This window comes from Cyclopterus lumpus, chromosome 6 (genome assembly GCF_009769545.1).
Source record: "Cyclopterus lumpus isolate fCycLum1 chromosome 6, fCycLum1.pri, whole genome shotgun sequence".
NCBI lineage: Eukaryota > Metazoa > Chordata > Actinopteri > Perciformes > Cyclopteridae > Cyclopterus > Cyclopterus lumpus.
Window position 1 is genome coordinate 1,950,001 of NC_046971.1, and position 15,000 is coordinate 1,965,000.

The following is a 15,000-nucleotide window of genomic DNA, read 5'->3' on the forward strand; positions in this document are numbered from 1 at the left end:
AGATGTCACGTGACCCGAAGTACAATAGATGTCACGTGACCCGAAGTACAATAGATGTCATGTGACCAGAAGTACAATAGGTGTCATGTAACCAGAAGTACAATAGATGTCATGTGACCAGAAGTACAATAGATGTCATGTGAAGATCGCTGTGTGCTTTTACAGTGTTTCTACTTCCTGGTTCATGATTATTTGGGTACCGTATGAAACGATGTTGTGCGGCTGTTGTCACGTTTTCCAGTGAATATCACAATATAAAAACGTTTTTATGCTTAAAGTGAACGAACAAAAAGGAAGACGAATGCTCACTGCTGGTGAGTCGCCTGAGGTTTGTTTACGTGACTTGACAGAGGAGCAGCCGGCGAGTGTAGCGGTGCAGACTCACCTGTCGGGGGCGCTGCTTCCTCTCTTGTTTGTCGTGGTGTGAGCGGCTCTCAGCTCGCCGTTCATCCCGCCGCCTGGAAGACAAAAACACACCGTCAGATCAGAGGTTGGACACGGACGCCGGGCATCTCACCGCCTGGAGACAGCGATGAAGGTGGACTACTAACACACACACACACACACACACACACACACACACATATGTCCGTGTTTCTATCACTTAAGAGGGCATTGCATCACATTTATTTCTTGGAGACTTAACCTCATCTTAAACCAAGTCTTCACCCTAAAATGTAATGATTAACGTTTGTGTCAACAAAGGGAAGACCAGTCCCCACAATGTGAGTAATACAAACCCACAGACACACACACACTTGGACGCAGCCGGACCACCTTTAACGAGCGGCCTGAGAGTCTGATTGGCCTCCATCTGTCAGACTGAAATTCATTTCCTCTCGCATTCAAGATGCTTTCCTTCCTCATTCAAGAGCAAACACGGACCAGCTGACAGAACACCGAGGTATGAGATCACTTTTTAGAAAACCTCATGAACTCTGCCGCCTTCATGAAATCCTCAGGTTGTTTCAGGAAGTTAAGGAGAGCAAATGCCCAAAAATCAAATTTGGGACAAATGGCAAAAAACATCTAGCGTCCGTAGTGATTGTGACTCTTATCTGTGGAGGTTTGAGGAAGTTACAGAAGAACAAGGTAGAGGTCGGATTGGTCAACTAAACATCTACCTGAAAACACCCACCCGACGGATAACGTGAACCCTATCGTTCCCTAATCTCAACCCTGTGGTTATCATCTAGCCCATGACGAAGGAGGTCCTCTAACATGATGTCACTTTGTCGGGTCGTTACAAACAACACATTTGACTTGTTGAAGTTAAGTAAAAAGATTTACCTGCCGTCGTTCAAAAGGTTTAAACCTGCATACGTTATATATATGTTCTGACCACTAGGGGGCAGTATAACTCCACAACAAGACCATCTTTAGTGGATAAATTCACCATGACGTCATCCCTCTGTATTTGGATTCGAGCTCATCCTCTTGGCCATCGCCATCTGGGTCTTTGGCCCACTCACTGGGCAAAGAGGGGAACTTTAACAAAAGGGTTTTCAAGGTGGAACCTTTAAGGCGTTTTCCAGACGATTCAGGGACTATTATGATTCACGCATTTGCCCCTTGGTTCATTTGTGTTCACACGGCAACATTCAAGAACAACACAACAGTTGTAAATAAAATACCATGCGAGCTGTTCTCTAATTGGTCAGAAATGTTACCGGGAAGATTTTCCTCGAAGCGCTTCCTCCTCTACAGCCCGCAGAACCCAAACAACTATGATTGTGAACCATGAGATCTGCGCTGCAACCACATCACCACGGCCCTTATGGGTTCTAGATGAAACCCTTACAATATGAAAGGGTTGCTGGTAGATCCCTCGTGGGTAGGTTCTTGATAGTACCATTAGAAGGTGAAAAGTATCTGGATAAAACTTCCAGAGGGGATTCTGTGTGGAACCCATAGAAGATGATTTTTGGATGTATCACTTTATGTTGGATTCTAGGTGGAACTTTCTACCCGGAAGAAAAGCCGAAGAACCGTATATGGTTCTAGTTAGCACCTTTATTCCTTAGTGTGAGGAATTACACAGCAACAGACTCTTGATTCATATTTGACGAGCACTTTAAAAATCAAGAGATTCGTGATTCATAAAGTTGGGGTGAAGTCACGATCGTGCAAATCCAGATCTGACAGATGGGCGTGTCCATCGCACGATTGGTCCATGACAAACAAGCCTATCCATCACACGATTGGTCCATGACAAACAAGCCTATCCATCACACGATTGGTCCATGACAAACAAGCCTATCCATCACACGATTGGTCCAAACGAGCGACAACCTGAAACACATCTTTCTTCGTTCAGGTTTTAGAGCCCATTCCTATCAATTTTCAGTTTCCTGTTTCCCTCCGTCTCCTCCGTCAGACTGAACAGTCACCATTTGGATTTGGTAATTGAAAGCTGAGAGCAGTCTGCCTCTCTACGACCTCCATCAGACCCCCCCCACCCCCCCATACCCGAGTCGTGTTCGGGGAAAGGCAGCAGCTGGCCCTTGGCTCCCATCATCGCCCCCCTCGCTCCCACCTGCAGCGCTCGCAGTCGGCGGCGAGGTTGTTTATGGGTTCCACGCCGGCTGATGCTTGTAGGACATTAGTCTTTTAGTGCAAGGTTTATGAGCGCAGTCACTCACCATCTGTTAACCATCCTTTAATCGTCCCCCTCTCCTCCCTCCCCTCCCCCTGGAGATCGATAAGACTGCCAGGTCGCCGCTTCGCCCGAGTGATTGTGCTTCATCGACTGAGTGATTACAGCTGTTTGCTTGCTTATCGCTCGCCATTGTTTGGACGACACATCGGCTTTAGAGAGAAGTGTGGCAGAGAAAAGAGACGGGGAAAATGAGAGGGGAGGGAAGGAAGAGAGAATGATGACAGGACAATTTCACACCCTCATGGTTATTGGTTTTCAGGAGCAGGCTATACAAAGTTTGGCATGAAATCCAGAGCAGAGACGATAAGAGACTTCGTCCACGTTTTGTCTCGTGTTCTCACCGTTTGTCTGAAAATATCGGTTTGCCGGTACGCCGCGAGGTAAATGCGTCTTGGTGGCCGCGCTCGTTTCTAAAAGGAGTTTATTAACTTATTACGTCGAAGTTCAGTCCTTTTTCAGGCTTTTCTCACTTTGCGGCGCTGCTGTTTTTGTTTGTCTAGATTTATCCTCGATGGTAACATCGGAATCGAGTCACGTGTTGGATCGCGTTAAAGATCGATGAGAATCTGCAGCAGTTTGGTTTCTCTAAACCGGTCCAGGCCCAACACAACAACTCCTCTTTGAGCTTCGTTAACTCAGGAGTTAAAGTACCGTTTCACCTCCACGGCATCACTACCAGGGAGGTGAGTTTGAGCCTGGTTACCGGACATCGTTGCAGAGCAAGAGAACACGATATGTTCATGTATCAAGTGGAAAAATAAAGCCGATAACGTATGAAACTAAACCCCGAATACCTCGTCTCGATGTTAACGCACGTGAAGAAAAAACTGATCATTATTAGTTGAAAGTGAAAATGTTTTATCCTTTCTGTAAGCGAGCGCACACCCTTTCTTTTCTCACTCAGTTAAATTAACTTTACCAAAAAAACAGCTACAATTCAGTCAAAATCATTTGTTGTCAGTGTCCAGTTCCACTCAATCCTGTAGCGATAAAACAACATGTCAGAGTTTCAGGCTCATTTCTTCACACCCTGATGATCAAAGCCTCCGCTGAGATATTAGCAGACCGGTTTTAGGAACTGTAACACTGATGTTATTGCTCGTCTGTGACCGCGGATGGCGGTGAGGATGGGAGCGCTGACATTTCCACGATTTTCTGGACGAATAAACACAACCTTGAACTTGATTCACAAGTAACGAGTTTGGAGGCTGAAGTGGATGCTGATCTTTATGGTAGTTGGCACTGTTTTCATCAAAGAGAACACCTTGGTAATGACTTTCATGATAGTCATTACGACATCTTATGATAGAGCAGTTTGTTAACTCAAACACCAGCTTCCTTCTATCGACTGAATCACTCACAATTCAAGCACATCGAGGAACATCTTTTTCCAGCCAGAGGAGCCGGAGATCACTGCTCACGGAGGCTTTTGAATATAAAAACAGCCATAAAACAAAAACAAGTATTGTGTTCGTCTATCGGTGAGACGCCGAAATACGATCCAGAAACTTAAGTCTGAGTGACAGATAAATGGTACCTGAACACACTGCAGAAAGTTTTATAAAAATAACTCTGTCCAGCCGAGTCGCGAGGAAAACATTGTACAACAATTTAAAGTTTCTGCAAACTACGGATACGTTGTAATGTTCCGTGGTTCCGTTAATGTGTAACGGGCACGTCGTGACCGCCGCGTCGTAACGGACACGTCGTAACGGACACGTCGTAACGGACACGTCGTAACGGACACGTCGTAACGGACACGTCACAACGACACGTCACAACGACACGTCGTAACGGACACGTCGTAACGGACACGTCGTAACGCCACGTCGTAACGACACGTCGTAACGACACGTCGTAACGGACACGTCGTAACGGACACGTCGTAACGGACACGTCGTAACGGACACGTCGTAACGGACACGTCGTAACGACACGTCGTAACGGACACGTCGTAACGCCACGTCGTAACGCCACGTCGTAACGCCACGTCGTAACGACACGTCGTAACGGACACGTCGTAACGGACACGTCGTAACGCCACGTCGCAACGACACGTCGCAACGACACGTCGCAACGACACGTCGTAACGGACACGTCGTAACGGACACGTCGTAACGGACACGTCGTAACGGACACGTCGTAACGGACACGTCGTAACGACACGTCGTAACGACACGTCGCAACGACACGTCGCAACGACACGTCGCAACGACACGTCGTAACGGACACGTCGTAACGGACACGTCGTAACGGACACGTCGTAACGGACACGTCGTAACGGACACGTCGTAACGGCACGTCGTAACGACACGTCACGTCGTAACGGACACGTCGTAACGGACACGTCGTAACGCCACGTCGTAACGCCACGTCGTAACGGACACGTCGTAACGGACACGTCGTAACGGACACGTCGTAACGGACACGTCGTAACGGACACGTCGCAACGACACGTCGCAACGACACGTCGCAACGACACGTCGTAACGGACACGTCGTAACGCCACGTCGTAACGGACACGTCGTAACGCCACGTCGTAACGACACGTCGCAACGACACGTCGCAACGCCACGTCGCAACGCCACGTCGTAACGCCACGTCGTAACGCCACGTCGTAACGCCACGTCGTAACGCCACGTCGTAACGCCACGTCGTAACGGACACGTCGTAACGGACACGTCGTAACGGACACGTCGTAACGGACACGTCGTAACGGACACGTCGTAACGGACACGTCGTAACGACACGTCGTAACGACACGTCGTAACGACACGTTGTAATGCCACATTGCCACGTTAAGTTGATGCGTTACTTTGCTGCATTACGTTATCGCGATAACTTATTATGGGTGCTCTTTTACATTCTCACTGTTAGATTGCGTCGTTACGTTGTTATGGTTGTTATTTTACAGTGTTGCATATTATCTTAACGTAAACCATGGTGTTTTTTCTAATCCCAACTATGTTAATATTGTGACACCTGATTTATTGACTGCTTTTGTTTCTCAGACTGCTTTTGAAATTATGTCTGTAGGCGCATTTTAATCCACCAACTTTTATGCATATTTTCAATTTGCACATAAAAAACATACATCATAAAAACTGAAATGAAATATTATAATAATAACAGCTGTTTATCAACCAAATAAACGTATATTCACACACAACGGCGAAGTGGATGGAAACCATTAATGCCGATTTCCTGGAAAATCATTTCAAACCGTCACAAATGTGAGTGGAAAGTTGACTCCTGTGTTCTCAATCTTTGTAAATGCAGTGTTCTCACTCGAGGACCCTAAAGCATGAGGGCAGGAGGGGATCGAACTGCCGACCCTGCGATTGGTGGACGACCGTGAAACATCCTCTCAATGCTTTTGTACGACCAATGAAAGAATGACCTTTCTGCACAGTTCACATCTCACAGCTTTGAGGTGCTGCTCTGGTTCCTCACAAACTCACAAATTGCTTTAATTATCTCAGGATGTGCTGCACACACACACACGCACACACACACACACACACACACAGAAAACCTCAAAACCACATGTGCATTCAACACACCCATCTGCACTTTGCCTCGCAGCATCTCAACAGTCACACAAAATCAGCATCTTCTCAAAATACAATGTGTGTGTGTGTGTGTGTGTGTGTGTGTGTGTGTGTATGTGTGTGTGTGTGTGTGTGTGTGTGTGTATGTGTGTGTGTGTGTGTGTGTGTGTGTTTGTGGTACTCACGCCTGTCTCGGTGAGAGTCGCTCCTGAAATGGGTCATGGCAAGAGAAGAAGAAGAAGAAGAAGAGGAGAGAGATAAACCTGACGACTGAGTCTTTAAATGATGCTTCCCTCACTGAGAGAGAGAGAGAGAGAGAGAGAGAGAGAGAGAGAGAGAGAGAGAGAGAGGTGACCGCTGAGCGAGGCAGTGGGTCGTACCATCTAACACTCAACAGAGAGGGGTGGAGGAGGGATGACCGGTTCATGTATCTGGAGGGAAGGGGGAGTGAGTCTGAGAGGAGAGGGGGTAAGTTAGTGGGGTTTCTCCATTACTCGTGTTCATCCAGGTCCACAGTGAGGTGTTTATCCTGTGGAGACACTGCGCCCCCTAGTGGAGGAAAATATGGATACTTTAAAATGTTTTTTTTCTGCCGTGTAAATCTAAAATCTTTGTTCTCCTGTGAGAAGAAATATGCCTGTGAATATTTATGTCTTGGGCTTTTATTGTGAAAGGTAAGAACAAGAGGACTGGATCTGGTGCTGTGGATACAACCTCCAGGTCTGAAAAGTGAAGTCTATGCTTCATGTCTTAAAACTGAATTCTCTCTACTGACCACCAGGGGGCGACTCCTCTGGTTGTATAGAAGTCTATAATTCATGTCTTAAAACTGAATTCTCTCTCCTGACCACCAGGGGGCGACTCCTCTGGTTGTATAGAAGTCTATGCTTCATGTGTTAAAGCTGCATTCTCTCTACTGACCACCAGGGGGCGACTCCTCTGGTTGTATAGAAGTGTATGCTTCATGTGTTAAAGCTGCATTCTCTCTACTGACCACCAGGGGGCGACTCCTCTGGTTGTATAGAAGTCTATGCTTCATGTGTTAAAGCTGCATTCTCTCTCCTAACCACCAGGAGGCGGCTTCTCTGGTTGTATAGAAGTCTCTGCTTCATGTGTTAAAGCTGCATTCTCTCTCCTGACCACCAGGGGGCGACTCCTCTGGTTGTATAGAAGTCTATGCTTCATGAGTTAAAGCTGCATTCTCTCTCCTGACCACCAGGAGGCGACTCCTCTGGTTGTATAGAAGTCTATGCTTCATGTCTTAAAGCTGCATTCTCTCTACTGACCACTAGGGGGTGACTCCTCTGGTTGTATAGAAGTAAACTATGGTCATTTAGAGTCAAACAGACCATAAAGCAGGGTATGCTTCAAGGCGGGCCTACAAGGTGATTGACAGGTCTCTACGTCACTCCTCAGTCCACAAATGGTCACTTCCTGTTCACTGGTTCCAAAAAACATGATGGCGACGACCAAAATGTTGAACTCAAGGCCACAAACCAACGAGTGACGACTCCGTCTGTTCCTAATTCACAACCCTTTAAATATCCGACCTTTAACCTTCAGGTCGGGATCGATTCAGTTAAAACTCTTCACGCGGAAAATACATTTTCTTCTGGAATCTGGGACGCTCTGATTGGTTGATAAAAGTTTAATCAGCGTTCATGAATCGACCAACCGGCCGCCTTTAATTACCTGTGATGTGATTTAATTTTAATTAAAGCTGTCCCGTCTAATTAAGACGTGAAGATGAGGAGCGTCTGTGTTTATCTCAGTTTAAGCTCCAGCGGCCTCCCAGCATGCATTTCAATGAGGGTCAGAGCAACACACACACACACACGTTTGTCCTCCTGTATTTGTGAGGACCGTTAGTCAGAGCAACACACACACACGCGCACACTCACACACACATGTTTGTTCTACTGTTTTTGTGAGGACCATTAGTCAGTGCTTACTCATACACACGTGCGTGCACACACACACACATACACACTCACACACACACGCACGCACACTCACACACGCACACGTGCACACACATGCGCACATATACACTCACACGCACGCACACACACACGTTTGTTCTACTGTACTTGTGAGGACCATTAGTCAGTGCTTACTCATACACACGCGCGTGCACACTCACACACACACACACTCACACACACACACGCGCACACACATGCGCACACATACACTCACACGCACACACACACGTTTGTTCTACTGTACTTGTGAGGACCGTTAGTCAGTGCTACACACACACTCACACACACAACCTTTCTGTAACGACGAATAAATAAATAAATAAATATTTTATATCTTTTAATAATTTCTAAAAATGTTGTTTTTAATTGTTCTGCTGATGTTTTTTGTAGTTTTACTTTGCAATCAGTCGGTATAAATACTAAACTATATCATAGTATAATCTACGCAGTATACTACAGTATATGATATTATATTATATTCTATATTCAGGAAACATTAAATAGAGTATTTGCCCATTGTTGTTTCAGCACTTTTACCTTTAATACTTTAATTATATTTGACTAAATGTACTTACTGTACATACTTTTAAGATATTCTATTCAGGATACATTAAATAGAGTATTTGTACATGTTGTATTAATACTTTTAATTTCAATACTTTAAGTACATTTGGCTAAATGTACTAACATACTTTTACTTAAGTAAGCTGTTGTGTTCAGGAGTATTTTTACATTGTTGTATTGGTACTTTTTTATTTAGATCAAAATACTTTTATTAGCAGAATAAAAGCTTCTTGTTTGATTCCGGTTTCATATTTTCACAATAAAACAAACATTAACATAAACAAAGAGTTTCTCTGAACTCTCTTCGTCTTCATGGTTTCACGGATCAAAGCTTCATATTTTAATTAGAGACTCGAGCAACATAAATAATAATTAGACTGAAACGCAGCTCAGCCACTTGAGAAGACTCTTGTGTTTTATGTTTTATTATATGTTTGGAGAAAAGGGCTGAAACGAAAGGCTGAAGCGCCGCCTAGTGGACGCCACGCGCACTGCAGAGTGAATGTACATTTTATATTTTATTATATATAAAGACTTCTATTTATTTTAAACTGCTGTAAAGAAATGCAACAGGTTCTCTATTCTAGAGTATTTATAATTTCATATTTCTGTTGCATTTGTTATTTATAATATAAGATTGATTATCATATAAATCACACAATGTCTCGTTTTGTCAACGTTTTTATGAACTATAAATATTTTATTATGTAATAATAACCTGATAATGATGAAAGTTTGAAGAACAAAAGAACATTTCCATTTGTATTGTTTTTTATTAATTTTTCTAGGATTGTTGAATTTAAATGTTTTTTATTTCTCATTTGCATTTTTGTTTAATTCTGATTTTGTGTTATATTTGTTTTTAATGTTGTCGGTCTCTAACTCATTTTTACTGCTTAACTTGTTAAATAAAGGCTAAATAAAAATTAGATAACACAAAAAATGTTATGTTATAATGTATATAAAGTTTAAAGGTCACAGAAATTCATACAAATATTTTTATTAGATCTTTATTTAATTTTTTCCAGGCGGACTTTTCAATAAATTAATAACTTAATGCCGAATCTGGAGAGTTAAAATAGAGGAACTATATAATAATAGAATATAACAGAATGGGATCCCTGGAGGGACAAAAAGCTGACCGGTTGATTTCTATGACATAATAATTGTTTGATATCTAAAAACTCGTGGATTTCGACGTGTTAAACAGATTTATTTTGTTGCGCTCAACGTCCTCGTTTTGTTTCCGGGGCAAACAAAAAATATTAAAAAGATGAAACGTTTTAAAGCACATTCACACATTTCTAAAGGTTGAGATTACAGCGTGTGTTCATACTTTATGACTTATATGTCTTATATGTGACTATCTCTGGTGGGGGAACATAATAATAATAAAATAATAATGATAAAATAATAATAGTAATATAATAACGATCCAGGTGGGTCTATCAGCACATGTGTCTGCCCTGTCATTTAGCCGCCACATCACATGAAGCAGCAGCTTCCAGGGTTCTCGGCTGTAATTGGAGGAGCAGACATTTAGAAAGTCGTCACTTAAAGATAAAAAGATAAAAAGATAAAAAGATAAAAAAGCAGCTGCTTTGTTGTTCGAACGAAGATTAAAAGAAAAAAGACGAAACCGCCGGCTGACTTCTCCTTCTAATTTGAGTCTATTTCTGGGGATGCTGATGAAGTCAATGTGTGGTTCCAGATGTGGGAGTCGCCCTGATCCTCCTCCTCCTGCTCCTCCTCCTCCTCCTCCTCCTCCTGCTACTCCTCCTCCTCCTGTTACTCCTAAATATCTGTGGGGGGGGGACATTTTGGCAAGTGCCCTCGAAAAGCACCAGAAGCAGAGGAGGTGCTTCAGTGTTGGAGACGCAGCCGAGGAGTCTGAAGCTACGAGAGGTTCTCCAGGATGAAGACGGTTCTGCTGATGCTGTGTCTTCATCACATGTCCTCCTCCTCTTCCTCCTCCTCTTCCTCTGCTGCTCAGGTGAGTTCAGGTGACGCCAGCGACGGCGTTTATTGTCTTTGCAGTCAAAGGGTTTTATTGTTTAATGAATGACGTGTTCTGATGTTTCAGCCTCACAGTGTTTCATACTTGTGTTGAAGCGGTTTGTGTCAGTTTGTAAATATAAGTTCCGTTTCTCGCGTCTCTTCTGAAGAACGTTGTCGAAAAAACTCATTTTGATTTTATTTGAGCTGCCTGTTTATTTTTTTATGAATTTATATAATTTTATTCTGCCCTTCATGTATTTTATTATTCACTCTTTCTATCATTCTCTCTGTAAAGCACTCTCTATGAATAAAGTGTATTCTCATTATTATTACTACTATTATTATTATTATACCCTGACCTGGATAAGTGGAAAGCAAATTGATGAATGGATGGAGGAATAATAAGGAAAATATCCATTTGAAATGCGTGTGAATAATCACCGCAGCACTGCACTACATATAATTTAGATTATTGAAGAAGTTCCGGTGAGGTTTCTTTTCCCTTCAATACACCTCAATGTGTAGACCTCAATGTAAAGACTTCAACGTGTAGACCTCAATGTAAAGACTTCAATGTGTAGACCTCAATGTAAAGACTTCAATGTAAACACCTCAATGTAAAGACTTCAATGTGTAGACCTCAATGTAAAGACTTCAATGTAAACACCTCAATGTAAAGACCTCAATGTGTAGACCTCAATGTGTAGACCTCAATATAAAGACTTCAATGTAAACACCTCAATGTAAAAACCTCAAAGTGTAGATCTCAATGTAAAGACCTTAATGTAAAGATCTCAATGTAAAGACCTCAATGTAAAGATCTCAATGTAAAGCCCTCAATGTGTAGACCTCAATGTAAAGACCTCAATGTGTAGACCTCAATGTGTAGACCTCAATGTGTAGACCTCAATATGTAGACCTCGATGTGTAGACCTCAATGTGTAGACCTCAATATAAAGACTTTAATGTAAACACCCCAATGTAAAGACCTCAATGTGTAGACCTCAATGTAAAGACCCTTAATGTAAAGACCTCAATGTGTAGACCTCAATGTAAAGACCTCAATGGATATGAATGTAAAGACCTCAATGTAAAGACCTTAATGTAAAGATCTCAATGTAAAGACCTCACTCCTGAAGGACTGGAGTCTTTCAATCAGAGGATCAGCGGTTCGATCCCGGCTCTGCTAGCCCTCGTTGATGTGTCCTTGAGCAAGACACTGAGATCTGTCCTCTAACGTCCCCTCGTCCCTAGGAGTGTCCCTCCACCCAGGACCTGCTGAACTTGCTGCGTCAGGTGGAGAAGGTGCTGGCGGTCCACGAGGCGTCGTACCAGCAGGGCCTTCGCTCCCTCAGGAAGAAGATGAGCGCCCTGCACAACAGCACCGCGGCCATTTTCAAGACTGGCGGTGAGGTCCGGTTGAGGTCCTGGTGTGGGACGCCCCCCCCCCCTTTGAGGTTTGAAGACGGGGGATTTTAATGGACACGTCTCCGTCTGCTCCACAGCTTCCTGTCCCAAACCAGAGCCGCCCGCTCACGGACGCAGACTGGGCCGGGTGTTCGGCGTCGGGCACGAGGTCCACTTCATGTGCCGGCCCGGCTTCGATCTGATTGGCCCGCGCACACGCGTGTGTCTGGAGGCTCTGAGGTGGAGCGGCCAGCAGCCCATGTGCAGACGTGAGAGCTGGTCTTGGACCACCGTGGTCCTGATCTCACGTGCAGACCTGAGAGCTGGTCTTGGACCACCGTGGTCCTGATCTCACGTGCAGATCTGAGAGCTGGTCTTGGACCACCCTGGTTCTGGTTCCAGTAGTTTTCTGAAGTCGTGATTTGTTTTTGTTTTCTCCTCTTAGGCTTCAACAGCACGGGGAACTCCCTGGCCTCCTTCTCTCCTGCTGCTCCTTCCTCCTCCCTCCTGGTCTCTGCAGCTCTGTCAGCATCCCCCTCACCCTCCTCCTCTTCTTCACCTTCTCCTTCCTCCTCTTCATCGCCCACTTCTTCCTCCCCGTCCTCCTCCGTCCGTCCGTCTCACTGCACTCACTTCCTGGGCTCCACCCGCTGCACCTGTGACGTGGGTTTCACCATATCAGGCCTCGACAACAACATCTGCACAGGTACAAAATACTTCTTACCAATAACTACTCAACTAATACTACTTCTACTAATACTACTATTGCCTCCCCTCTCATCACAAACATCAACTCCACACTGTCCTCTGGTCTCATACCCTCCTTGACCTCAGTGCCGCCTTCGACAATATCAACTACACCACTCTCCCCTTAAGTCTCCAGTCCGGTCCAATACCGGATAGACTTTAAGATATTACTCACCACCTACTAAGTCCTAAACAACATGGCCCCTCCCTACCTTTCAGACCTCCTCCCCCTCCAAGCCCCAACCCGTTGCCTCAGGTCCACCGGTGCAAACACATCAGGACCAAGCACCGGACCTGGGCTGACAGGGCTACTACTACTACTTACCACTACCACCACTACTACTACTTATACTTATACTACTACTACTACTTATACTACTACTACTACAACTAACTATACTACTTATACTACTACTACTGATACTACTTATACTTCCACTGAGGATCTTGTGTTTCAGACATCGACGAGTGTCGTCTGTTTCCTCCCGGCCGGCTCTGTGTTCATCAGTGCGTCAACACTCCCGGCAGCTTCCACTGCTTCTGTCCGGCCGGCTACGACCTCTCCAGAGAGGGACGCAGCTGCACAGGTCAGAGGTCAAAGGTCACCCAGATCAGTCGGCACAGGGGGTTGTTTCATAGACGTGTGGTAACCGTCGGCCTCCATCCTCAGACATCAACGAGTGTGAGAACCGGATGCACGACTGCACAGCGGAGCAGGCGTGTGTGAACACCTTTGGGGGGTTCCAGTGTGTGACGGTGGCGTGTCCTCACATGAGCAACGCCACCTACATCAGGACGTCCCCAGCGTGAGTATCACACCCTCCACCCTTCATCCTCCATCCTGCATCCCTTACCCTCCATCCTTTACCCTCCATCCTTTACCTTCCACCCTCCACCCTTCATCCTTCACCCCTTACCCTCCATCCGTAACCCTCCATCCTTTATCTTCCACTCTCCACCCTTCATCCTCCATCCTTCACCCCTTACCCTCCATCCGTAACCCTCCATCCTTTACCTTCCACTCTCCACCTTCCACCCTCCACCCTTCATCCTCCATCCTTCACCCCTTACCCTCCATCCGTAACCCTCCATCCTTTACCTTCCACCCTCCACCCTTCATCCTCCATTCTTAACCCTCCATCCTTTACCTTCCACCCTTCATCCCTTACCCTCCATCCGTAACCCTCCATCCTTTACCTTCCACCCTCCACCCTTCATCCTCCATCCTTTACCCTCCATCCTTTACCTTCCACCCTCCATCCTTTACCCTCCATCCTTTACCCTCCATCCTTTACCTTTCACCCTTCATCCTCCATCCTGCATCCATTACCCTCCATCCTTTACCCTCCATCCTTAACCCTCCATCCTTTACCTTCCACCCTCCACCCTTCATCCTCCATCCTTTACCCTCCACTCTTCATCCTCCACCCCCCAACCTTTATCTTCCACCCTCACCCTCCATCCCCCATCCTTTACCCTCCACTCTTCATCTTCGACCCTTTACCGTTCGGCCTTCACCCTCCACAGATCTGAGAGATTCATTCATTCTGCCGGAGATGTGATAATGTTGGGGGTAGAAGCGGTTGTCGTATTTAATGTTATTAATGAACTTGTGTTCCATCAGAGCGACCAATGAAAGAACCCCTGGAGGTGCAGAGGCGGGACAGGAAGTGATTGTAGAATAACAGAGATCCCTAAATTAACATCTGACTTCCTAGGCGCTGTGAGCGGAACCCGTGCATGCTGGGAGACAAGGCGTGCACTCAGGCGCCGAACTCCATCTCCTTCCACTTCCTGTCCGTGGTGTCCAACATGTCCGCCCCGCGCGTCCTCTTTCGGGTGTCGGCGGCGCGCGTCCTGGGCGATACGCTGCGCTTCGGCCTGGCCGGCGGGAGGGGGCGGGGCCACTTCAGCGTGCAGCGCTCCGGCCGGCGGACCGGCACCCTCCTCCTGGTGACGCCCATCCGGGGCCCCGCAACCCTGGAGGCCGAGGTGGAGATGAGCGAGCTGGAGCGCCACAACCTGCTGGGCCGCTACCTCACCAAGGTCACCCTGTTCGTTTCCCCGTACCAGTTTTAGGGGGGGAGGG

At 45.8% G+C, this 15,000-nt stretch overlaps 1 protein-coding gene across 1 annotated transcript; it reads left to right on the forward strand.

Annotated features, from left to right (window-relative positions):
• The first annotated feature begins 10,609 nt into the window (after positions 1–10,609).
• On the forward strand, positions 10,610–14,990 carry LOC117732616 (fibulin-7-like). Its single transcript, XM_034535661.1, has 7 exons — positions 10,610–10,752; positions 12,012–12,165; positions 12,263–12,433; positions 12,610–12,870; positions 13,370–13,498; positions 13,582–13,717; positions 14,630–14,990. The coding sequence occupies exons 1-7, from the start codon at positions 10,675–10,677 to the stop codon at positions 14,988–14,990; spliced, it is 1,290 nt and encodes a 429-aa protein (XP_034391552.1). The 5' UTR covers positions 10,610–10,674.
• The last annotated feature ends 10 nt before the right edge of the window (positions 14,991–15,000 follow it).

Bases quoted from the DNA above. Each gene is read 5' to 3' on its own strand.
- LOC117732616 (XM_034535661.1), top strand. From the start codon at position 10,675: ATGAAGACGGTTCTGCTGATGCTGTGTCTTCATCACATGTCCTCCTCC. The intron at 12,871-13,369 runs GTACAAAATACT...CTTGTGTTTCAG, and splicing joins CGACAACAACATCTGCACAG to ACATCGACGAGTGTCGTCTG. The intron at 13,499-13,581 runs GTCAGAGGTCAA...CTCCATCCTCAG, and splicing joins AGAGGGACGCAGCTGCACAG to ACATCAACGAGTGTGAGAAC.